The following is a 25,623-nucleotide window of genomic DNA, read 5'->3' as shown; positions in this document are numbered from 1 at the left end:
ATAAGCTGTGAGAATGAAGCAGCCATGGCCGTGTCAGCAGGTGCGGCAAGAAAGGAGTTTTATGCGTGAATAAAGATTACTCAATACGTTAGATAGCTAAATAAGGTCGAAGTACTGATGCCCTTTCACTTTATTTCCCGATGACTTCTCAGTTAATTAGAATCTTCTCAGTTAATTAGTTAATCTTCCATTCCTTTATTTCCATTCCTTTATTTGAGCATTCATTTTAAATGTACAAATGCTAGGACAGGAGCAAAAAGCTACTATTTTAAGCGGCTTGGCAAAGGCCCCTGCCTCCAAGATCTATATTAAAGCGTGCACTTAATTTGTATTCAGGTGCAAAGCTCTACCCTTTTACCGTATATACCGCCGTTTTCAGAAATAACTAATATTGTTTTCAGCATATATGCAAGTGCGAACTGAGATATCTGGGGCGTTTCGCAATAAACTCCTGTTTGGTTCAACGGCGTTTAAGCCAGTTGCACGCTGGAAACAGCCAAGTATTTAGCTTTAAAACATACGAACTGAGGTTTTCAAAAGAGCTAAATACTCATTTTATGCTCCTTAGTACAAGGGAAAAGGCACTCACAGGCAAGAACCATGCGCACTAAAGAGCTTGATAGCTCACTGTTTGGTGTTCTCTCTGCTTTTTACTTTCTGATGCAAAACCTGCAAATCACGCATCTAACTCTTTCATCTTGTCAAGTTTCCTTACGAAGGGAGCACAACGGCTTTCACATACGAAGCCCGCAACACTGAGTTGCATGCTATACTATAGCCACTCATTCAGCAACAAAATACGGTATGGGAAACTGCTTCATTCTAATAAAATGTCTGTATTGAAGGGAATTCGGAAATTGAGATGTACACTTCCTTTCTGCCTACAACAATAAAAGTGCCCTGTCAACGTGCTCAATTACGCACTTTAGAGTGACATCGTCAACGTACCGCATTGTCACTGATGCAATTCAAGTGCCTCCGTCATTTCTTTCCCTCTCGCAGGCGCCTTTGTCGATCACGTGAAACTTCCTCCTCCGCAGTACGTGCAATAAAGCAATTTTGACGAGCAGGAATTCCAAGGTTTCCGGCCTAGTTGCGTAAAATGAAATCATTAAATTGTGGGGCTTGACGTTCCGAAACTGGAGAATGAGGTATAAGAGGGACGCCGTCGTTTCCACATTGAATTTCCACCACCTAAAATACGCGAGCACGTTTTTGTATTTCTCTCCATCGAAACGTGGCCGCATGAGGCTGGGAGTCGAACCTGCGACCTCGTGCTCAGAAGCATGAACACCATAGCCACAGAGCCGACGCGCCGGGTCGTCGCGTTAAATTAGAGCGACGCTGCTTCAAACAATCCCATCAGAGAGAGAGAGAGAGAGAGAGAAATAGAAGACATGAAAGGTAGGGAGGTTAAACTGACGCACGTCCGGTTTGCTACCCTGCACTGGAGGAAGGGGGTACGGGGTGAAAAGAGAGAGAGTAGAGAGAGCACAGTTTCGCGCACAGCGCCTTACATAACCACTAGACCTGTACGGACAGCTCGAGTTGTGACGGCACCAAATCGGAAAAATCCTGAACAGCCAGATTTTCTGCTCACATTGTCTCCTCTTGTTTATGCATTTGACTTTTTTGGTTGGATGGTGGAGAAGTCGGTCCCAGAATTGATTGTATACCGTTTTCGTCGTACTCATTTCGCCAGTGAGCTTATAACCTTGCTTTTTCCCCGCATGTGCTTTTGATCTTACGATAGTGCCTCCTTTGTTAGCAAGGATACGATCCCTAGTTGTCATCTTTCATTACGAAATTTTGACACGTGGCATAGAAATAAGGTTCATTTGTGGAACAAATCTTTGTCGACTCAGTGGACGAACGACGTCATTTTCCAAGCACAAAGGAACTTGGATCAACTCCCAGGTTCCAGGTGTGCCACCAAATTTATGCAAATTTTGTTTACTGTACGCATTTATTACGTACATTCAATAATGGTCGTGCACAATACAAAAGGTTTATTTGCAATTTTCTTTATTGCGTTAGGAATTGATGACCTAGTTACTTCAATTCTGAGTGTATAGGCGTTGGCATAGGACCATGTAGGATTCAACTAGTGCATACATAGTTTAATACAAATCGAGGAGATTTATTCAGATGTGCTCACACATCTTTACACTCACATTTTCTATTAGTAGTCTGCGTTCTCGAGTGCTCCTCCCGAATATGTTATTTTGAAGATTCAAGAAATTTCAAGCGTCATTTAAGCTTCCGTTATCGACTACGAAGCGCAGTCAGGACGCGACCTTGATGCTGATGCGTCCGGAGATTAATTTTCAATGCGAGTGTTGAAGAGAAAGAAAAACGAAAGAAAAGAGAATGGCAACAACGTTGAACAAAACAAATAGGTTATATTAAGATAAGTTAGGCATAAAATATAGACAAATATAAGAGATTCACCACCAGGCGTTACAACTACTCTCGATTAACACTGAATTGCCACACTGGTTAACAAGCCTCGGTAGTATGATTTCTTAATAATTAAATCATGCGGTTTCACCTGCACGAACCGCGATATCATTATGAGGCTCGCCGTAGCGGGGGGACTGCTGCGGATTAATTTCGGGCTCACTGGGGTTCTTTATCGTGCACCCAGCACACACACACACACACACACACACACACACACACACACACATATATATATATATATATATATATATATATATATATATATATATATATATATATATATATATATATATATATATATATATATAATTGGTGATTTTCGTGCAGCAACGACGCTGCTTGACAAGAGGCACGCCATGCAATGATTGACTGTAGATTAATGTCCAACAGCTAGGCTTGGTACGCGAGTGCTCTTGCATTTTGCCCCCATCTAAATGCGATCGGTGTCGCACCCGCGACCTCGTGCTAGGCAGCTTCACGCCATAGCCACAGTGTTCCCGAGGAGTGCGGCAGGACTTATGTGTGGAAAAGGCGTTCGCGCTATATTGTAACAAAACGGCTGTGGGCCGGCGTTAATTCTTAGATATCTCTTTGTTTTACTGGAAACAAAAATAATTATTTATGACGCTCAGTTGCTTCTAAACTTGCCTAAATTATTACAATTCTTTGGTGTTCAGTACCCGCGTAACATATGCGTTATGAATTAATCATTGAGCATTATGGTCCCTGAACTTGTCAAAAGCCGTTCGCGTTGAGCGATTGCCGCGTCCAGGTGTGACCTCTCAGTGAAGTGCGGCCAGCAAAGGCAGCAGCTGTGATCTTACACAGTCAATAAATAGTACCGCGAGCGTCGTGTCGAGCACACAAAGAAACGTTTTGCTCGCGGTATACACAAAAAAAAAAGTACTTCGCTTACGAGTAGTAAGACTTCCCGCAGCGGTCGATGAGGAAAGCCATGGAGTGGTCCATGATGGTCCTCGCCCGGTTTCCGCACAACCTGAGCAGGGGCTCGCTGACGCAACTCTTGAACTGGCTGTACGAGCTGCGTTCGAAGTGCACAGCGACGGGAGAGTGGAAAACGTGAGCGGCAATCTCGCGTGCCCATTGATGCGTTTCAAGAATGTTACTTGTAGGTAAGGATGTTCGAATCGCAGCACTTAGACTCGGGTCGAATACGAGCATTTGAGAGCCAAGACGTTCGAGTGTCGAATTGAATGTCAAATCCGTTCTTATTCTTAAACAAAGAGATCTATGAAAGTTGAGTCCGTTTGGCCAAAGGGAGGCTTATTTACGTTGTTTGCGTTATCAGCTGTAGAGCTTGTGATGAGAAAAAAAAAACGAAAGGGAATCCTATCTTGTTCACTAAGACAATGACAGTAAAAAACAAGGAGTACCATGTCATCAAACGCGGCACATAGAGCTTGGTGCTCACTGAAGACGCTAAATGAAATAGTGCAACACACACATCGCTTTAAAGGGATAGAAACATGAAGAAAAGGGCTAAATAATAAACTATTTTGCCTATGTAGCGACAACAATCTTGTAATCTGTCTAAAGGCAAGCCACCATTGTTAGACTACTGGAAAGTATTAAAAATAAGTTGACTGCTCTATGCGTTTGCTCAAGAACTGGGGCATCTGCGCCCCAACCCTGTAGCTTCTCAAGCGGCAGAATAATTCGGAACAGTTATTACTTGCACCGATCTTTCTCGCTGTAGTCTCCAACGAGTGTTGTTATCTTTTATATTTGAACAGAAGAGAACAATACATATTGAATCTTGACTTCTTGAATCGAATACGAATAGAACATCAAGTAATATTCGATTCATATTCGAAATTTCGAATATACAAATATACAAGTCCAACTTAGCACGTCGATAATGTGCCTTTGCACCAGACGCGTTCAAGTTAACGGACTGAGCTACAAATTTCTTGGCTTTCCTTGGTACTTTAACGCCATAAAAGAAGAGTAATAAGTCAACTGCACTAACCTTCTTTCAATATACTGCAGGAACATGAATCGAGAAATACAGATCTATCTAGCAGACAGCACAAAACTTACATATGCTACCTGGACTGTTAAATGAGTTGACAAAAAGCGTTGTTGTTAGGTTCTTTAGCCAAATAAGGTTTTTTCGGGAACTTCTAATGTGAATGAAATTTCATAACGAAGAGAGCCGCCATCGATGGTCGATGTTCAATTAATTTCGGATATAAATGTCGGATTTAAATGATGTCATTTGCGTTTCCATCTGCTTAGACGCCCTGGTCAGCCTCAGTGTGTAGAAATAATACTTGGAAAGTCAGTAACGCCGCAATTATACCCTGGGCTAAAGTAATATTTTTTTTTCAAGCGCGGGACTCTCAATATAGAGAACGAGCATGGATTTCCCTCGAAACCGTTGTGTTGCACTTACGTGAGTGCCAATTTCTCATTTCACGATTATTTTAGCCGAGGCGTCAATAAATCGATCCTCGCACTGATGCGTTCTCAAAGTCGACTGTAGACAAGGCGATCGAACTAACGCATCATGCAGGCTATCTTACGCACCAGCAAATGTGGTCATGCCTGGAGGCCGGGTTGGTGACCTGGTCCACCATGGCTGTGTAGAAGACGCCGCAGTTGTCGACGGAGACCTTGCGGAAGCAGGACGCGTTCTGAAGATACTCTGCGATGGAGCAATTGTCAAAGATCATTCGTTGTTGTGTCTTAGTTTTTTGGAACCTAATCAGTGACTATAACATATTTTGCGATCACAAATAAACGTTCGGCAGAGATCTGCCTGGTTCGGAAAAAAGAATTAAATAATAACGAAACTGACTTCCGGGGCTAAACACGCTTCGCGCACTTCTCCCTTAAAATAAAGATACCTGTTCCTGTGGTGTTTCATTTGTTAGCTTGTTAATTTATACTTCCTTGTAGCCCTAGTGGTCGTTTAAAGACGATGCAATGAACGATGATGCCAATGATATAGCTATGGCCGCGCAAACTAAGGAAAGAGAATATGTGTTGTACCGCCAGTTGTGATGCAGTTCTCGGTGATAATGTTGTGACACGCTCTTCACACAAGTCAAGAGAATTCTAGTTTAATGCAGCAGCCGTTGCTTTTTCCCGGCACCTAGTCTTTATTCTTCTTTATTCACCACAGGTCACGGAGCAAGTACAAGTCAAGTGGGTGGATAGAGCAGGTGAAAGACGATATGCCGGGAGAAGCAATGGCTGTTGCAATAAAGTATAGTACTCTTGCGCTATGTCAAAATGTGTTGAAAAGTACGCATTACTCTGCAAAATAATGATCACGTCCCATCATTTCTTTTTCTTTCCACTCTTTTCTCGGTCTGTTTAGTATAGGACAAATGAATGAATGAATGAATGAATGAATGAATGAATGAATGAATGAATTACAATAACAAAGAACTGTATGGACACCTGGACGAGAAACTGTCGCAGCAGCTTGACAAAGAACCGGGGTCTCTTACATGGACCCTGGACCTTCAGCTGCTGGTGTGCTGTGACATTCTGATCTTGATTTATGCTTAGATGTGCATATTTATCTCCATTAGTATGCTATTTAGCCCGTCAGTGGCTACAGATGCGTGCACTCAAAGATTTGACAGTCTTTCTCACTAATGCGGCGAGCAATCGGATGTAATTACCTGCTCGAAATGCCTGTTTTCAGTCACACCTACTTTTATTGCGGGACCTAAACGTGTCGTTCAAATGCGTCACACACTTTACAGAGCGGGCTACGTCATTTGCCACAGCATGAAGTGCACTGTCGCGCGAACGTTAAGTGGTACGATGGCTACGAAAACGACACGAGTCACGAAATAAAAAGGAATTAAAATTGCAGCGAGAGTGCCACATGAAAATGACACACTGTTGCAAATTTCTGAAAAGCACGAAGCCTAGTGGGCAAATACACGGTGACAATGTCCGCCAGTGAACAATAACATGTTAAGGCTTTCAAAGAATGAATTCTCCAGTCATTGAAGGCAGTATATGGCGTATATCATAAAAAAAGAAACGAAATCAGATCGCCTGCGTACAACCCGCACAAAACCAACAGCCCGTTCCACCGCGTATCTAGGCGTCGATCGCTAGAGTCGGCTCCAAACCACCAACGGGCAACACAGAAGCCTCCGCCATTGTTCGAGGTCACATTCCATACAGCGCCACGCAAGAATGCGTTTCCGACTTCCACCGCGCTGCATGGGCCCCCCGTCGTCGAACACGTCTATTATAAAACACCCATTGTCGATTTTGGCGTCCCGTAAATAACTACGACGCGAATAACAAACCTATCGAAAACGGAAGCCCGGTCTGGCCGGGCATACCGCCGGCCGAAGCATTGAACGCGGAAACTTACATGGGCCACGGACAAAGTTTCTTTTCTTTCTGTTTTTATCCGATCCGCGTAACGCGACAATGCAACGCGTCGGCAGAGACAGGTGCCCTGATCGCATCAGCGAGTCTGCATATGAGGCGGCACGAACCGTTATGCTGCATCGCGTTGAATGAGACTGAGGAAATGACGGTACCGCCTCTTACACATACGCACGCACGCACACACACACACACTCCGCTTCCATAAACTCACCATAATGTACTTCCTCTGCTGTACTAATTTCCTCCGCCTTATTATATGGCCGCAAAGCTATAGTCCTTTCCTCTTTCCTTGGCCCGGTGCAATCCGCATACACAGTGTGGCAGTATCGTCAGCAGGTTTGGTTTGGTTTCTTTCTTTTCTTCTTTCTTTCTTTCTTTCTTTCTTTCTTTCTTTCTTTCTTTCTTTTATCACCCACACAAGCGAACTGATCGTCACATGTTAGCTCCGCGTGGGGCTGGCGGTGTTTCTATATAGGTACGTGGCGTAAGTTAATGGCAGATGGCCTTTTTATCTTCCCTCCTTCACTCTCTCTTTGTGTGTGAGCGTGAGTGCGCATGCCTGCATTTGTGTGAGCGGTAAAGAAGGGGTACTGCAATTTCAACAAATTAAAAAGAAAGCGACTAGTAGCCCTTAAGTAAGCTTTACTATTGCAGCCGGGTTTCAGTGACTGGCAAACAAGACTTGCGAAACCATGGAAGGAGTGGACAACTGCAACACAGTGAGCGGCAACAAACGGACGCAGTTTGTTCCTTTTATTTCTTTTTGTCCCGTCCTTCGCCCTGACGGTACCAATGAGCTGCGAAACAAATCGCGACCTCAACGCTAAATCGAGTGACGCCTAAAGGAATCGACAACACAAACACTGGACAAATGATTTACTTTTCTTCTCTTGGTCTTGCATCGTTTTGTTTAGCATTCGGTTTATTGTTCAGTGTCAGTTTATTATACAGCGACAGTTCTGCGGGAACTTCTCAGTGGCATCGTTTTTCTTTCTTTTTTTTAACACTGGGATCTTACGCGCCACAATCACGATCTGATTATGAGGCAAGCCGTAGTGGCAGACTCTGGATTACTTTTGATTACCTGGGGTTCTTTAGCGTGCCCCTAATGCATGGGACAAGTGCGTTTCCGCATTTCACCTCCATAGAAATGCGGCTGCCGTAGCCGGGATTTGATCCCGTGACCTCAAGCTTAGCAGCGCAACACCACAGCCGCTATGCCACCGCGGCGGGTCAGTGGCAATGGTTCATGTTCTGGAGCATGATATGGGGAATGTTTAAGGTGTTTCTATGTACCTGTGGTGTTTAACGACTTGCCTGGCCACGTGCTTGTTGGAACACTTAACAAAGTAGGTCAACTATTTTAGATAAATACGCCTCACGAGTTATCATTTACAGTAGATTTTTCAGTTTGTGTTAATTTACTCGTAAATTATCGTTTTCAATTATTAGGATTATAATTATGTGCAAATTACATGTCATTGCGTGCTTTGGACTGTCTCCACTGCGGGACACGGCCTCTCAAGGCAAATCAATGGTTTTGATAAGCCCACATTTCTGTACAAGGAATTTCCATCAATATTACAGCGAAGCTGTTAAGGGCTACTTTCCCCACTAAAAAAAAATTAAATTATGGGGTTTTACGTGCCAAAACCACTTTCTGATTATGAGGCACGCCGTAGTGGAGGACTCCGGAAATTTCGACCACCTGGGGTTCTTTAACGTGCACCTAAATCTAAGTACACGGGTGTTTTCGCATTTCGCCCCCATCGAAATGCGGCCGCCGTGGCCGGGATTCGATCCCGCGACCTCGTGCTCAGCAGCCCAACACCATAGCCACTGAGCAACCACGGCGGGTTTTCCCCACTATCGTGTCCGTGTGTAGAAAAAATGTAGCATCATCAGCAATGGCTCGAGCGTCATCGTCTTGTTCCACAGCTGGCTTCCATGCCGCTCGTCATTCCAGCGTAGAATTTCACTTCTCTTCTGTCGTCGTAATGGGGAGGCCGTGTTGACGGGGGTATGAGCCATTGCTTAAGAGGGCATGAGCCATTCATTGTCTTACGTGACGGACAGATGTAATTTTGAAGCAATTTAATTTCGAAAACGCGCAAGCGGCAATGCCGGTCGTATGTTGTTACAACCACGCCACCGAGCAAGCTCGAGACATCGAACGCGAGCGACAACGACGGACTGCGGGGATACCGCCACTGGCGTCCTTTTCTCCATCGCAACCGAACGTGTGTGTAAGCTCATTAAGAAACCGGAAGACGTAACCAATAATTGAAAAATATACTTTAATGAACAGTCGCGTTTTACCCAGTGATAAACACCGGTTTCAGCTTCGCTGGTTAACCATCTGTACGGAGTGCTTTGCCTGATAGTTCTTTATTATTATTATTCGTGGTGTCACCGCACACCACTTTAGACCAACAGTAAAATAATGAATGCACAAATAGAACAAAAATCAAGCGGCACCAAACCTAGAATTAACCTTCAATTCTAAACGTAACATCATCATCAACAACAACAACATCATCAATAACGATAACAGCCCATTTGACGTCTACTGCACGACGAAGGCCTCCCTCAGTGGTCTCCAGTTACCAGGCCTGTCTTTTGCCAGCGCACAGCATCATATTCCCGCAAATTTCCCAATTTCATCACGCCAGCTAGTGTTTTCTGGCGCACTGCGCTTCCCTTCCCTTGGCACCCATTCTGTACCTCCAATAGACAACCGGTTATCTGCCGGACACATTACGTGGCCTGCCAGCTCCATTTCTTGTTCTTCATAGATAGCTTTAGGCAGCCCACAAACGTACAACCGTTTGCCGAATATCGGGTTACCGAAGAGGTGTACGGGAGCAACAACGCTGGTAGTGACATCTTGTGGCACACAATTTAACCAGGGGCACCCAAAGGCAGTGACCTGTTGTTTGGTGGATTTTGTGGGTTGTGACAACAGGCGCGTTCAGCCGGACGATCTAGACCGGCAAGTGCTCCGCCCGGGTTCTCTTACAGTACGTCACCACATGCCCGTCAAACCGGTCTCTCTCGGGAATGCAAGAAAACGTGAAGCTCTGCGGGCTATAACTGATCTTTTCGGGAGCACAAGGCGTTGCAGGCACGCGTACTTAACTGCTCGTGTAAAGCGTCGATAGAGACATTTCAATTCCATTTTTTATGTTATTGCGAATACTCCGTAAAAAAGAAAGTATTACATAGGGAATCACATGACATGGTCTTTAACGTGCAGTACTTTTATTATTTTCCTTGGACGAGAACACTCACGCAACGTAAACACGTTTCAAACGCGTTGTAGTTCGACAAAGCATCACAAGGCGTCTTTTCACTTGTCCCATCGTCTTCATCGAGGACTGTAGCACAGATTTCCTCTGTCTCTATTGTTGCCCACGCTTTTTGTTAAAGACATCGAATGACGACTGGAAAGCAGTAAATTCGATTTTGATCTGCTTTACATCCGTGAGGGACAAAAGGTGCAACAGAAGGTCCAGGGAAGGTCCCCAGACTTATGTATTCGGACGACATAGTGCTACTAGCGAACAATCTAAAGGATTTACAGAGACTTGCGAATATAAATAACAATACAGCGACGGACCTTAAGTTTAGCCCAGAGAAATCCAGAGGTAATGAAGAGACGAGTAATTACGGTGTGCCAATTCAACAGCAAGCCATAATAAAAGGTCATGTATAAACAAAGGGAAGACTTACTGAAATACCTAACAAGATAACCTGAAAATAAACGGGAAGCGGAATGCAGCAATAATGAAACGCAGATCACTTTGGGGCCACGATAAGTATGGCGTGGTGCGTGGAATCTGAAAAGGTGTAATGATTCTAGCGCTAACGTTCGAAAATGCAATTCTGTGCTTAAAATTGAATATCTAGTGGTTGTTGGAAGTGGACCAAAGATCGGTATGCCAGTTGGCTTTGGGAGCCCACGGTAAAACCAGAAGTGAAGCAGTGCAAGGTGACGTGGGTTGGGCTTGATATGAAGTCAGAGGAGCGCAGAGCAAGAATAGTTTTGAAGAAAGATTAAGAAACATGTAGGAAAAGGAATGGGCGGCTGAAGTGAACGACTATCTGTACTTCAAAAGTGCAGACACGGAATGGAGGAAGAGGTCAAGAAAGTTGGCTACCAAGTACAGAGTAATTGAAAGCGTTAATAGACAATCAGGGGTCATAAACAAGAAAGAGAAACAGAGGCAGCGAATTGGATGCATAGAATGTAAACAATAGAAAGACCCCGAAAATTTACATGGTCTTAACGCAGAGGGGAGTGCCTTGCTATTTGAGGTCCGAGCTGGCTTGCTGGGGACGAAAAATATACCGGAGCAAATATGTGTCATAAGGCATGCGTCCGCTGCAAAAAAATAAAAATAAAATAAAATAAAATGAAGCTACTCGGAACATCGTAATGGCATGCCAAGATATTAAACCAGCGAGACCCGTAGGATGTGTCCACCTTCCAGAAGCGTTGGGATTCGAAGAAGAGGGAAGGATTAGCTCGTCAGCAGTTGAGATAAGTAAGAGGCGTCTAAAGTACTGGTGGGAAAAAAGCACGCTAGCGATTGATAGAACCGGAGTAATTCCAAATGTAGGTAGCGTCATGATATAATGGCAAAGGTTGCGTTAAGATCGAGATCACATAGACAAAAGGCTAGGTGGCGATAGACGTAGTAAAACCATAATTAATCAAGCGGGCTAGGTGACTATTTGTCGCCACCCCCGTTTGAAAGGGGGTGCCAATAATAATAATAATAATAATAATAATAATAATAATAATAATAATAATAATAATAATAATAATAATAATAATAATAATAATAATAATAATATCTTCGTCGTCGTTGTCGTCGTCCTTGTCGTCGTCTCCGCTGCTCGTCATGTTGAACGTAAATAAATAAACATGTGAATACCTGCAGTTTTCAGATTACGTTGTCCTGCAGCAACGCTGGAGGTGATTTGGAGCAAATGACTAAGGACCATAACAGACGAAAGTTTCGAGATTAATATGCAGAAGGCTAAAGAAATTTCAGCGGCCTGGCAAGAGAAAAATGGTTCATGATTGGAGTTAGCCTTTAGAAGCTCCGCACGGGTACATCCACCTTGGCCAGAGCAGTGTCGCGCAGGGGACCGGAGTCATAAGAAGCAAACTTCCGGCCAAAAGAAACGGTTGAAGAGCACATGGCGGCAACAATCACGTCATGACTAGCGATTTGTGCTTATCCTTGAAAAAAAAAATTGCGGCAGAAACTCCCCTGAAATTGTCGAATAATGCGTAAACGTTGCGCCACGTGCTCACCTCCACGAAGCCTGGTGTCATTATCAATCTTATCTAACTAGACCCGGCCAGTATAAATCCTTATCAACCATTATCGGTCGTTAGGAATCTTATCGGACTAGATCCGAGCCTTATAAACTTTTATCGGCAGTTATCAACCTTATCAGACTCGATCCATCCCTTATCAACTCTAATCGGTTGTTATCAACCTTATCGGACTCGATCCTCCGTCCCTTATCAACCCACAACTGTCCTTAACAACCTTAACGGACATAATCCGGTACTTATCAACAATCACTCCTTATAAACTTATCGGTCCTTAACAACCTTATCAGAATTGCTCCGACCATTATAGGCTCTTATCGCTCTTTCGCACCTTATCCATCCGCGTCGGACCCCTATCAACCGTGATGAGACCCATATAACCCCCATGACTCCTTATCATCCTTATGAACTCACTGACTGGTTGTCTGTGTGGCACGACGCGAAGCACATCAGCTCTCGGAGATTAGTGGCATTTCGGTCGATGAGGGAACGCCCCAACAGAAGGCGCATCCCGTGACCACCGAAACACATCGAGGATGTGTCGTGTTAGGCATTAAAGTTTCACAAAATCGTAACTTCCCTAATGTCTACAATGCTCCAAGTCGGGTGCACATGTGGTCGACAGAGGGCTTTTATTCCATGATCACCAAATGTTTTAAGTAAGCCTTCATAGAAACCGTTCTCCTTTGAAATTTATTTGGTACCACCGGCACAACACCTTCATATTGTTTAGATATTATTCACCTTCTGGAAGCGTTGGGGTAAAAAAAGGAAATAAGGAAAAGGAAAAGGGAGGGAGGGTAGCTCAGTGGCTAAGACACTCGGCTTCTGCACGTGGTGTCGTAGGTTCTAAACTCGCCACCACCGACCTTCTTCCTTTCGAATTAATTTTGTCTTATAAATTATTTCCTTTTTAGCGGTTCATTTTACGTGACGGATGGACGGACTGGTTGCCTCGTTGGGTAGGCACAGAAATGCTTACGCATTTAAAAGTGTGCAATCGCTGCATCCAGTTGTACTAAGGTATGGGCCTAGAATTTCATAGGATCGTTATGTGCCAGGTAAGAAACATCAAATGAAAGGGGTGTATTCTGCAAGTGTCCACGTGAAGCACATGAGCATTTCGTATGCTGGTGAAGTCCTGATTGGCGGGGCGGGCGTACGCGTCAGAAGGAGACAGGCACGTGACCCCAGCCCATCAGCATTTCAGCAGCAGACGACACGGACACGTCCGCGTACTAGGTGGACACTTACCGAATACCCCTTCCCCAGGGCTGCGCATATACACTATTCCTGGCAGTACGGCTCCGGGAGGAAGCGGACGAGGACGCAACGGAGCGCGAGCACTTTCAATGACGCGTAATCGACGGGAAGTTCGCGGCGCATGCGCGTTGCATTCCGCGCCGCTGTGTACGGCCATGGTACGGCTGCGAGCCGGGCCGGACGCCGTCCACAGTCGACTGATTCTTTTCACGGGCACTGCGGCACGCAGCAGTGAGCGCCGTTGGCAGCACTTCGGTCGCGCACGTCGGGAAGTCGGAGAGCCTCACCGTAAAACGCGGCGATTTCTCCGCGCAGCAAAGGCATGTCCTCGATCTGTGCGCTTCGCGTCTACGCCTCAAGCGTGGTTTCACACGGGACGATGAACCGGCACTTTCGTCGACGAAATATTAGTAGAAAAGGCCAAGAGGGAACGTCAAGTGTTGAAATTGAGGCCAGAAAAAGAGGCGGCCCAGCAGGTGATTAGGTAAAGGTAGATTTTATTGGCTTCCACCCCCGCGCTAAGAGCAGGCTCTTCCGAAAAGACAGCGCGCGCGAAAGCTGCGCGCAACTGTCACACTTACGCGTAGCAACGAGGCAACGGACATAAAAGATGTATGCGTCGCAATGAACGACCATAGTTGTGTAAGTATATCGGTAGAAAGCGTGTACAGAGTGGTTGACAAAGCAGCCAGACAAATACGCATCGATTAAAGCCTACCGGAAACCGAACACACTGGGCTGAGTCCGCCGCGCGCAGGGTCACGGGTTGGACCAACTTTTGCAGGCACGGAAGAAACAAAAAGCGAAGGGAACGACTTTACGGATAGCTGGTTTCTGAAGGATGGCTGCCGCACGGGGCGGCAGGCTTTCTAGTTTCTTTCTTTCTTTCATAACATGTGGCATAGGTATCACGCGACATCACGTGGTACCTTTGTCACCGCAACGCTCCATCCCTCTTATTTTCGTTTCGTGATTTGACGTGAACCGCGACCACTAGCCAGGATTTCAGCCCGTGTCTCAGAGAGAAGAATCTTTAGTTATTCCTTGCATTTTTTTACGAGCAAGATAACAGAGGTATCTAGTTTCTGTATTTGAATTCAGGTGTTCACACTACCACTATATTTAAAGTCTAGCTACAAAAGTATAGGATCTACCCGCCGTGGTTGCTCAGTGGCTATGGTGTTGGGGTGCTGAGCACGAGGTCGCGGGATCGAATCCCGGCCACGGCGGCCGCATTTCGATGGGGGCGAAATGCGAAAACACCCGTGTACTTAGATTTAGGTGCACGTTAAAGATCCCCGGGTGGTCTAAATTTGCGGAGCCCTCCACTACGGCGTGCCTCATTATCAGAAAGTGGTTTTGGCACGTAAAACACCATATATCATTATTTATTATTATTAAAAGTATAGGAGGCTAGTTGATACGGCATGACTACGGCGTTCCTGCGTGTTCTACCTTTGCAGCGCCCCATATTTGATACAGTTATAGTTAACCTTGCAATATTTAATTGTGTACTGAAAGGCATGATAATGCGCGGGTAAATTTAAAATTTCCCACAGCACCTCTGCTTCTTAAGAAAGTCTTTAATGTAGCAGTAGTTTTTCATTCATTTCAAGCCCCGTTCTCTGAAAATGTACACCCTTCTTCCCCATTGTATGCATATGCAGCTGCACGTATGGCCCATGGACTCAGAAGTGTCGCCGTCTATAAATCATGTCTATAAATCAGCTTTTGCATGCTGCATAAACACAAATGGTAGCAGAACAAAATGGTAGTGAATAGCACGTTCGTTAGTGCGTACATTATTACACCAGACTAGAGAACTTGAATAGCTCAAATTTGACCACACACAGAGAAAAAAAAAAAAGAAGTGTCTGCATTCCGATCTCCGTGCCTTGTGAATGCTGTGAGATCATAATGCTACCAGCTGCATAGAGGCCGGGTTTATTGAGTGCGTGCATCAACGTGTGTTGTATGTTCCACGGATCATTACACCGCGGCACGACTCTAAGTCCGTTAAATATTATGATTTACAAGACTACAGGTAATTTGGGTGTGTATTTGAAACAATGATATAATAAACAATAATACTTGGTTCACAAGACCGTTCCTTGTGCTCTGAACGTTACGCGGAAAACCGGCTTATTTTGCCTCAAGATCTTTCTGTCTTTTTGTTTTTATGCGACAGCATTCTTGGCCTATTTGCCCCGTTACTTTTGGTCGCAATTCTATATAAGCACGAACGCGTACTCAGGATCTACAAGTATGGCCAGCAGACTAGAAAAAGAGGGACAGCGAAACACAAAGTGAACGAGGACAATGCTGGACAAGGAAGGAACAAGGACAATAAAGACAAGGAAGCATTTTGTTCCTGTCTGCTGGCCATTGTATAATAATTGACCCATTATTCCAGCTTTAAGCTATTTTTTTCAGGTACACAGAAGTATACACATCGCAAGAAGCAGTTAGCGGAAGATGTTTGACAGAATGCGATCGCATGTTGTCACGCACACATCAGAACTGTAGCAGTGCAAATAACGAAAGGAAACAAAGAATGCCCATTTCTCACCCTTCTGGTAGCGCTCTGAGCTGCATATTGCATGCACGGTGTCGATAGAATCGCCGACAGCGTTGTTGAACTTTGACCTTTGATCCTCGGTGGCACAGTCGGTCACGTATCGGCGAATGCAGTCCACGAAGCGGCTCCACATCCTGAGGAACGAAAGGAGGCACATCACGTGACGGATAGGAAGGCTGCGGCCCACGTTACAATAGCTCTTTCGTTTTTTTCTTTAAGCGACAGGTAGACACAACACACACACACATTCACAGACAATTCACAGATGGAAATGGTAACTTGTAGCACAGCAGAAAGACAACAGATTGTAATGGCCAGAATACATGGCAAACTAACAAACAAATCGGGCCCCTCGGCCCCTCAGGACATGGGACATATTCAAAGAAGGCTTGACGCCCCATAACGTGAATACCTTAATCTCGAAACAGCCAATTTCGACATCGTGAACATGCCAAACGTGTCCGCCTCTTTCCGCTTCGCGGAAATCTGGATCACCGGAGGAGGTCACGTGTACTCGGGCTTGCATCAGTCCGACCGTCACTTCCTGACAAGGCGCAAGTGCGTTTCGAAACGCGCCTACAAGCTTCGCAGCGCTCGCGAGGAAACCTCACCGATGGCGACAGCCATGTCGTGCAGCAGTCTAAAAACTCCGCTGACTCACTTACGGAAGAAACTTGGGGACGCCGGTTATCAAAAGACCTAATCTCTAACGACTGTCTTCGGCTGGCTGGCCTCCAGGAAGGCTGCTGCAGACTTGCCCGTGAACGGCGCGCGCGAATCAGGGCTTGACCAATGTGGTCACGAGCGAACGACAACTACCGCAAAACCCCGTACGCGCACGTTCTCCGGTCTTTGCAAAGGTCCGCGCACACTTTTTCCTCGGGCTGTAACCGGAGTGTGACCAACCCGACCAAGCTTAAAGCCGGCATGCGGGCGTGTGTTTCTCAATGTCTTTTTTGTAAACCCGGGAAACTCAGTAACTGCAAGTACTATACAGAAACTGCCTTTTGAATTGCTTCCTTTATAGTTGCAGTGCATAGTTCGCGCTGCCCAAGAAACGTTTCTGTTGGAAAGTATAGACACTGGGAAAGCCTTTGCTGCATGCCTGCTATAAAAATAAACAAACATGAATGTAGCTACACGAGCAATGATGTTTAAACAACTCATCGGCTCTTCGAGCAATGAGTATAATGCACGGAATTAATTTTGGCAGTAATTTCATGAGAAAAGCTGTTGCTTTCTTTGTTAACTTCCTACAATATACATGGGTTAGAAACCCAGTCTAAGCAATGTGGAAATTTTCGAAGTTTCTGGCGATGAAAGCGTAGACACGAACTTTGACGCATAGCTGCTCCAAGTGGAGATTGCTTAGGCTGTCGTGCTAGTTGTTAGCGGCACTGCTGGAATTCAAGAGTCAAGCCTCGAAAAGTAATGCCAGTGCAAGTGTAGCGTACTGTGAGCGAATGTTATTTACGTACCCTTTATTACAAGTTTTCAGAACGCGTGACTTTTGCAAAAGCTTTATGAGGATGGAAGCGGCGGAAAAAAAAAAAAACATTTAGTCATGCTCAACGCAACCTTCGAGGTTAAACGCGCACTGTTCCACTACCGCAGTATACCTTTGCGACTTAGGTGTTTCTAAATGTATTTAGATATGTGTGCTTCTTGACTAAAGTAGTTAGTTATGTACATTCTGGCTGCTCTTGAAAGATAACTTCAGAGTGAATGCTACTAAGCCATTGTTTCTCAGTCATGTGTGGTAGTTTACCGCGTTTTTTTTTTGTCATATTCTTGGTCATTGTGTCATGTTAGAGACAAACAGACAGTGTTGCTCGATGGATCCAACGTCGCGTTAGTAGCGTGATGCATAATGAGATAGGCCATTTAATGAAAGAGTGCTTTGTCATAAGAAAAATAGCTTGATAAACAATCATAAATACACCAGATATTCTGGCTTTTTACTCTAAGTTGCAGGACGAAAAACAGAAAAAAAAAACACTACGTGAATGGAGTGTACGTTAAAGGTTGATGCATCTCTTGCATTGCTGGGAAGCCTTTAATGCCTTAATTTGTCGCCACTTCGATTGTTCTGCATGTCGCCATGTCACAATATGAGGTTCTAAAACAAGAAATATACCATGCTAACTCATTTAGCAGAAGATCGCGATTCTGAAATTATTGTAGTATGCTAAACGCCGTAAATTTATAAGTACAGCGGGGACTTATAACCATGGAACTATCGCTCACTAAAGATGCACTGCAAGAATCCCTTTTCCTAATGTTGTGATGTCCTGATTCATGACTGATTCGCACTAATATCGCAGCAGTGATCAAGAACTAAATTCAACTGTGCTTTATGTACGGTATCGCGATTCGTAACCTGCTCTCTCTCTCTCTCTCTCTCTCTTTTTTGTCTTCTTTAAAAAGTGTCTCCTGCGGCTATCTCAAATGCTGCTCCTTTTGGTGCCCCATTGCAGACTATGTTGAAAATGCTACGTCATTATTCATTGCGTATGTTTTGCACAAATGACTGTGACGCGTGTGGTGACGAACAGCTTTATCGCAGCCTGTGAGTATAACTTCCACCTCACGTCTTTTTTTCTTTCACTTATTCAAAAATCACGTAACGTTATGAGGACGCTCGTTTCTAATACTTTCGATATGGTGTTAAACATATCAGTCGAACAAACGGCATTTCACTGCATGTACGGCGTCAAGCGGCTGGTGACCGCGTTGCCCCCGTATACATTGTTGGACGTAATGGGCTGGCTCTTCCTTATCGCGTCTTTTCTCAATCTTATCATTGCGAAGATTGCCCTTAGCGTTTCTTCTATCAGTCGACTGCGGCATACGCAGATTAACCGCGCAAGCAGTGTCAAAGATCTAAACATGGACAAACGAGAAACCCAAACGTAATAATGCTTTGAAAGAAAGCAGATCACGAGATCGTAAAAGAATTATTCTGCATTCACGTATAACCAGTGCTCGTGCCCGTGTTCCGAATATTCAACGGGCAAAGTCGTAAGTCCGCGCGTGCAGTGAATACTGACTTGCACATGTCGTCGACGTCTTCGATTGTGGTGGGAAACATGTACCGCAGGTCGTTCAGGAAAGGCTTGACCAGGTCGGTGCAGTTCTGCAGCTTGGACTCGCAGCTCGAAGGGCCACGGGCGTTGGCTAAGGCGGCCGCTGCGAATTCAGAGAGAGAGAAAAAAATAATATTTTGTTTTCAGTTAAGGGTGGGCATTAGGGCTACACTTTATTTTAAAAAAAAAGGTCGCTGTAGTTACCTACGTCCTGTGCTACCGGGGCTTAGCGGAGAGGCGAAAACTAGGAGTCGGATTCCTGATTAATAAGAATATAGCTGGTAACATACAGGAATTCTATAACATTAACGAGAGGGTGGCAGTTCTTGTTGTGAAACTTAATAAGAGGTACAAAATTAAGGTTGTACAGGTCTACGCCCCTACATCCAGTCCTGATGACCAGGAAGTCGAAAGCTTCTATGAAGACGTGGAATCGGCGATGGATAGAGTGAAAACAAAATACACTATACTGATGGGCGACTTCAATGCCAAGGTAGGCAAGAAGCAGGCTGGAGACAAGGCAGTGGGGGAATATGGTATAGGCACTAGGAATAGCAGGGAAGAGTTATTAGCAGAGTTTACGGAACAGAATAATATGCAGATAATGAATACCTTCTTCCGCAAGCGGGATAGCCGAAAGTGGACGTGTAGGAGCCCGAACAACGAGACTAGAAATGAAATAGACTTCATACTCTGCACTAACCCTGGCATCATACAAGATGTGGACGTGCTCAGCAAGGTGCGCTGCAGTGACCATAGGATGGTAAGAACTCGAATTAGCCTAGACCTGGGGAGGGAACGGAAGAAACTGGTACATAAGAAGCCGATCAATGAGTTAGTGGTGAGAGGGAAAATAGAGGAATTCCGGATCAAGCTACAGAACAGGTCTTCAGCTTTAACTCAGGAAGTCGACCTTAGTGTTGAAGCAATAAACGACAATCTTATGGGCATCATTAAGGAGTGTGCAATAGAAGTAGGTGGTAACTCCGTTAGACGGCATACCAGTAAGCTATCGCAGGAGACGAAAGATCTGATCAAGAAACGCCAATGTATGAAAGCCTCTAACCCTACAGCTAGAATAGAACTGGCAGAACTTTCGAAGTTAATCAACAAGCGTAAGACAGCTGACATAAGGAAGTATAATATGGATAGAATTGAACATGCTCTCAGAAACGGAGGAAGCCTAAAAGCAGTGAAGAAACTAGGAACTGGCAAGAATCGGATGTATGCGTTAAGAGACAAAGCCGGCAATATCATTACTAATATGGATGAGATAGTTCAAGTGGCTGAGGAGTTCTATAGAGATTTATACAGTACCAGTGGCACCCACGACGATAATGGAACAGAGAATAATCTAGAGGAATTCGAAATCCCACAGGTAACGCCGGAAGAAGTAAAGAAAGCCTTGGGAGCTATGCAAATGGGGAAGGCTGCTGGGGAGGATCAGGTAACAGCAGATTTGTTGGGATGAACAGCAGGTTGCCATTATCCCTCAAGAGAAAAGTGTATAATAGCTGTGTCTTACCAGTACTCACCTACGGGGCAGAAACCTGGCGGCTTACTAAAACGGTTCTACTTAAATTGAGAACGACGCAACGAGCTATGGAAAGAAGAATGATGGGTGTAACGTTAAGGGATAAGAAAAGAGCAGATGGGGTGAGGGAACAAACGCGAGTTAATGACATCTTCGTTGAAATCAAGAAAAAGAAATGGGCATGGGCAGGACATGTGATGAGGAGGGAAGATAACCGATGGTCATTAAGGGTTACGGACTGGATCCCAAGGGAAGGGAAGCGTAGCAGGGGGCGGCAGAAAGTTAGGTGGGCGGATGGTGGGCGTACGACATGGCCACAATTAGTACATGACCGGGGTTGTTGGAGAAGTATGGGAGAGGCCTTTGCCCTGCAGTGGGCGTAACCAGGCTGATGATGATGATGATGAGTTACTGTTGTCACAACATTCACTGTCTTCGTTCACTTGCGCCTGCTAACGGTAGAGTTAGTAAAATTATTGACTAAACGAGGTAATCACTGCTACTAAAGGGTCTCAGCTACAAATTTCAAGCGCAGTTAGCTCCACCGGGTACAATTTTTCCAGCTCATGACATACTTATCAGACCCGTTCCGTCATGTTCCAGAGTGGGCTCCATATAAAGGCGTTACAGGCTAGAAACATCGTATTCAGTGGAGCTAACTGCATGTGGAATTGGTAGCTAAGGCCCCTTAGTAGCAGTGATTACCTTGTTTAGTCAAGAATGTAACTAACTCTACCATTAGCAGGCGCAAGTAAATGAAGTTGGTGAATGTTGGGACAACAGCAGACAAATCGACATTTGGGCGAGTTGGTTCTTGTTGAACATCCTGCCTTTTGTCTTCGTCGTCTTGCGCTGCCTCTTCAAGATGTGGCAACAGTTATCAACAGCAACGACCTTATCCTTAAAAGTGTTGTGTGCTGTATTCATGTTCTCTTGAGACTTAGCCGTGACGTTTCGAGAAACAAAGCAGTTTGTTCAAACGCGATCGTTTCTTGCGTAACGCATCAAGTTTCTTGCGTTGTGCTCTGTGTTTGGAAACAGCACGCGCTAGAAGTCAAGAACATTTTCAGTGAGACGCATGCTACAGGCAAAAAAATTCTATAGTACACCCTCCGGGGGTAGGTGGGGGGGGGGGGGCAGGGAACATAGGGGAGGGGCAGGGGCGGGAAAGGGGGCTGTAGTCCTGGGAATTGCGTTGTGCTGCTGAGCTCGGGCTCGCGAATTTGCTCACAACCGCATTTATACGCAGGTCAGATGCAAAACAACGGTCGTGTAATTCAAGTTCACGTTGAAGAACCACAGGTGGACGAAATTATTTCAAAGTCCCGCACTATGGCGTGCCTCATAATCCGATCACAGTATTGGCACCTAAAACGGGGGGGGGGGGGGGGCAGAAGGTACCTTTTTAAAACAAAGCATATCGAGTGTTCAAGTACGAGCTAAAATTAAGTTCTTCGAACTTACTCGGCGGTACGCGATGAAAACTGTCGAAAGCAGGGCATTCCAACAGCAGGTACGTACGCAAGCGTTTCGCGGCAATGCCGGCAACATGCACTAGGAGAGTCGAACTAGCACGTGTGCATTGCATGCATGTCTACACTGTGAAATAAAAAAGAAAGATGTTTTCTGCGGTATCAGTGATCTCCCAAATAGTGGTCTGAAATGTTAGTTTACGGAAAAAAGATAAGATATAGCTGCACTTCGTGCGTGAAGCTTCCGAAATCCAGGCGTTCATTGGTATCACCGTTTGTTAAAAAGTTCGAAGTTTATATAAAAATTTCTTCTAATTTATTGCACTCGACGGTGCTCCATTTCGCGAATTGATATGCTGCAAAGAAAGAAAGAAAGAAAGAAAGAAAGAGAGAAAGTAATAAAGAAAGAAAGAAAGAAAGAAAGAAAGAAAGGAAGAAAGAAAGAAAGAAAGAAAGAAAGAAAGAAAGAAAGAAAGAAAGAAAGAAAGAAAGAAGAGCTTGCAGTTGCCTCATTCATAAGCAAAACTAGTACTATGCAATTGACTTCGGTTAAAGATTGAGTCGCGGCAAACCTCTGCTGTACATAGAGCTTCCGTGCACCACACGAATAGCACACCGCACCATTCAAAACAAAGCCGTTCGCGACTCTTCACAACAACCTCGCGTGCCGCGCGCTTTCTGACCCATTCTTACACACGAACAAGCAAAGCCGCAGGGCGTCCCTTGGTTTGCCGAAGTGACACAGGCGTGTACCCTCGTGTCCAAGCCATCGTTGTGGAAGGCTCTCGACCCTGACCTGTAAGGCATGACCTCCTCGAGACTCGAAAATCGTTCGCCATTGCAAAGTTCTCAAAGCTCGCCGAAATTGCATGACAATAAGTTTCGTACGACAGTTAAGCTCTCAAAGGGCGGGAAATCCCTTGGGCGCCGACATGCGAACCGTCATGGCCAGCTGATCAGAGAAAGATACGCGCTTACGTCTTATGAGATTTTGTAATGGAAGCGACATGTGGATGGTGGACGGCCTTGCATTTCCGTGTGTCTCTGTGCACGTATACGTTTTCGTTCCTGCAGGCTTGTCACGACATCGTTGCACGCGATCGTGTTTTGAGTGGAAGCGAGCGAAAGCTTGCTTCCACGTGCCGTCATGTTACAGGAAGATCGGATGTTCACGTGATTCGTCCGTTGCTGGTGGATATAGCACACGTATAAGCACTAGCTTAGCTCTGTCCACATTGCGTCCTTGGATTTATGCACGTTCAGAGCTTAATTTCTTTTTTTGTAGCTGTACTTGATTAGATGCTGGTGCCTGTAGTAAGCACCGTAGTAGGCACCGGCTACTCGACCTATCTGACATGACAGTTGTGTTCTCCTGAAATACTTGAGTACTGTAGTCGGGTGTCCACAAGTATAAGTGGTCGGCGTGAAGGAAATAATGGAAAGAAGTGGGAGCGGCACGGGGACAACCCAGCTATGATACAATAGACCTGCATAAGTACTACTATTCGGAGCACATCAGTCCGAGAAGGTCTGCTGCATTTATTTGTGCGTAGAAACGCATTTCGAGAAATAAGCACTCGTGTGTGTTCCAAGAAAGCCTTACGATGAAATGATGAAACTGAGTTGTATTTCACCAAACAAAGCTAAATTCGTTCGAAGGAACAACGAGGAGCATATGGATTTGTAGCACTGTAGCAATGAGAGCGGAACGTAGTGCTTTGTAGGCGGGGTGGTGGTGGGGGGGGGGGGGGGGGGGGTAGGGCTCTTTTTGCAGCACTCTTGCAACAATTTCGCGACAGCATAATCATCATCAACAACCTATCTTTAGGACCACTGCCAGGACGAAGGCCTCTCCGAGCGATCTCAGCTACTCCTGCAGTGTCTTGCGCTAGTTGATTCCCTGTTGCGCCTGCAAATTTCCTAATTTCGACACCTTACCTAAATTTATGGCGTCCTGGACTGTGCATATGAATAGGTACTAACAGGCTCACAAGTAGTCACACAATTATGTACCAACAAGCTCAGTTCCCTGTATATCTCCTGCAGGTATTGTCGAAGGCATTACAATAAAGGTCCTGACCATGAATGTCCGTTGCGTTGGAGCCAAACATTGAATGGTTGAGCGAACCACTGAGCACGTTTTCACTGTATCGATAATGCAAAATCAGAAGTTTGAGATTACTGGTCTCTGTTAACTCACTGTCACGTGGCATGTTTACTTAAGTGGTTGCGTCTAACACATCTCGGAGGTTGTACAAATGCAATGAGGTTACATGGCAGAGACAAAGACAGAGGTTCTTTAATAAAAACTGTAGAGATTGGCCTGGCGCCACGCCTAACGGGCTACTCCAGGCGGACGCGATGAAACTGGATTGGATGGGAGCAGTTCTGCAGTAGTACCCCCAACTATACTTCCGGTAATCGCACATAAATTACCTTCATAACGCGATTTGGTCGGGACAGCTCTCTATAATTATTGTACTGCAATCTCCACATCTAAAAGTAATAGTAAGAATAATAATAATAATAATAATAATAATAATAACAAAATGACGACGACGTCGACGACGACGACGACGACGATGATGATGATGATGATGATGATGATGATGATCTATGCTCTAAGCTGTACTACCACACCCATTGCTTCCACGCAGTTTCAATTTTTCAGATTACCCGTCGTCACTCTTTCGGCAACGAAATGGTCTCCACTAAATAATTTTGATCCAATTCACGACTGGCGTCGACGTCTCTCTGAAGGTCGCGACACGAGTATTTAACGTCTCACGCGGGGGCGGGTTCCGGGAAAAGCACCCAATCAATGTCGCAGTGTGAGCGACGAGGTGGAGCCGAAACGTGCGCGCTTGCTCCCGTGAGACCGCAGACACCGACCGGGGGGGGGGGAGTGGGGGGGGGGGCAGCACGCATTACTCAAATGAAGCGGCGACACACCCAGTTTTCACGGTCATACCCAAATCCCTGGACGAAACGTGGGCGGCCGCTCCGTGCGACGCGCTTTGGAGATACGTTTGCCGCCAGGGTGCGTTCGAACTTGCAGTCGGATGGAGAGGACGTCACACGGTGAAAAGAAGGCGAAATGTTACCGTACATCACTAACTATAAATCAAAACCGACGTCACTGACTATAAATCAAAAGGTGCAAGACAGTTTTAGCGGTATATATCCGTATACGCATTACTCATTATTAGGGAATACCAGATACCTAGTTCCCTGTACCAGATGTATAGACGTCCGAAGCTGCAATGGGGTCGCCATCTTGTTAAGCTCAGTTCAAACAGAACAAGTACGGGTATTACTGCAATGAACGACTATACGTATTCTACTTAGCAGCTCCCGTAAACGCGTTTGCCAGCAGCCTATAATGATTAAGGTATGGTGAGTCCTCTTCTTTTTTTTTTTCCTCGTCGATGATAACTTAGGCAACCTAAAGACCTAAGCAACGTGTCAAATTCTGGGGGTTTTACGTG

At 45.2% G+C, this 25,623-nt stretch overlaps 1 protein-coding gene across 1 annotated transcript in view; it reads right to left on the bottom strand.

Annotated features, from left to right (window-relative positions):
- Window positions 1-25,623, bottom strand: part of LOC126528102 (uncharacterized) — a 56,235-nt gene that overhangs the window by 3,496 nt on the left and 27,116 nt on the right. The window contains exons 2-5 of the mRNA XM_050175970.3: window positions 19,094-19,232; window positions 16,035-16,177; window positions 5,014-5,131; window positions 3,380-3,505 (exon numbers count right to left, since the gene is read on the bottom strand). Of these exons, the coding sequence (XP_050031927.1) occupies window positions 3,380-3,505; window positions 5,014-5,131; window positions 16,035-16,177; window positions 19,094-19,232 (526 nt within the window). The remainder of the gene's footprint in view (window positions 1-3,379; window positions 3,506-5,013; window positions 5,132-16,034; window positions 16,178-19,093; window positions 19,233-25,623) is intronic.

This window comes from Dermacentor andersoni, chromosome 9, assembly GCF_023375885.2.
Source record: "Dermacentor andersoni chromosome 9, qqDerAnde1_hic_scaffold, whole genome shotgun sequence".
Taxonomy (NCBI): Eukaryota; Metazoa; Arthropoda; class Arachnida; order Ixodida; family Ixodidae; genus Dermacentor; species Dermacentor andersoni.
This window is presented reverse-complemented; position numbering and strand designations above follow the sequence as displayed.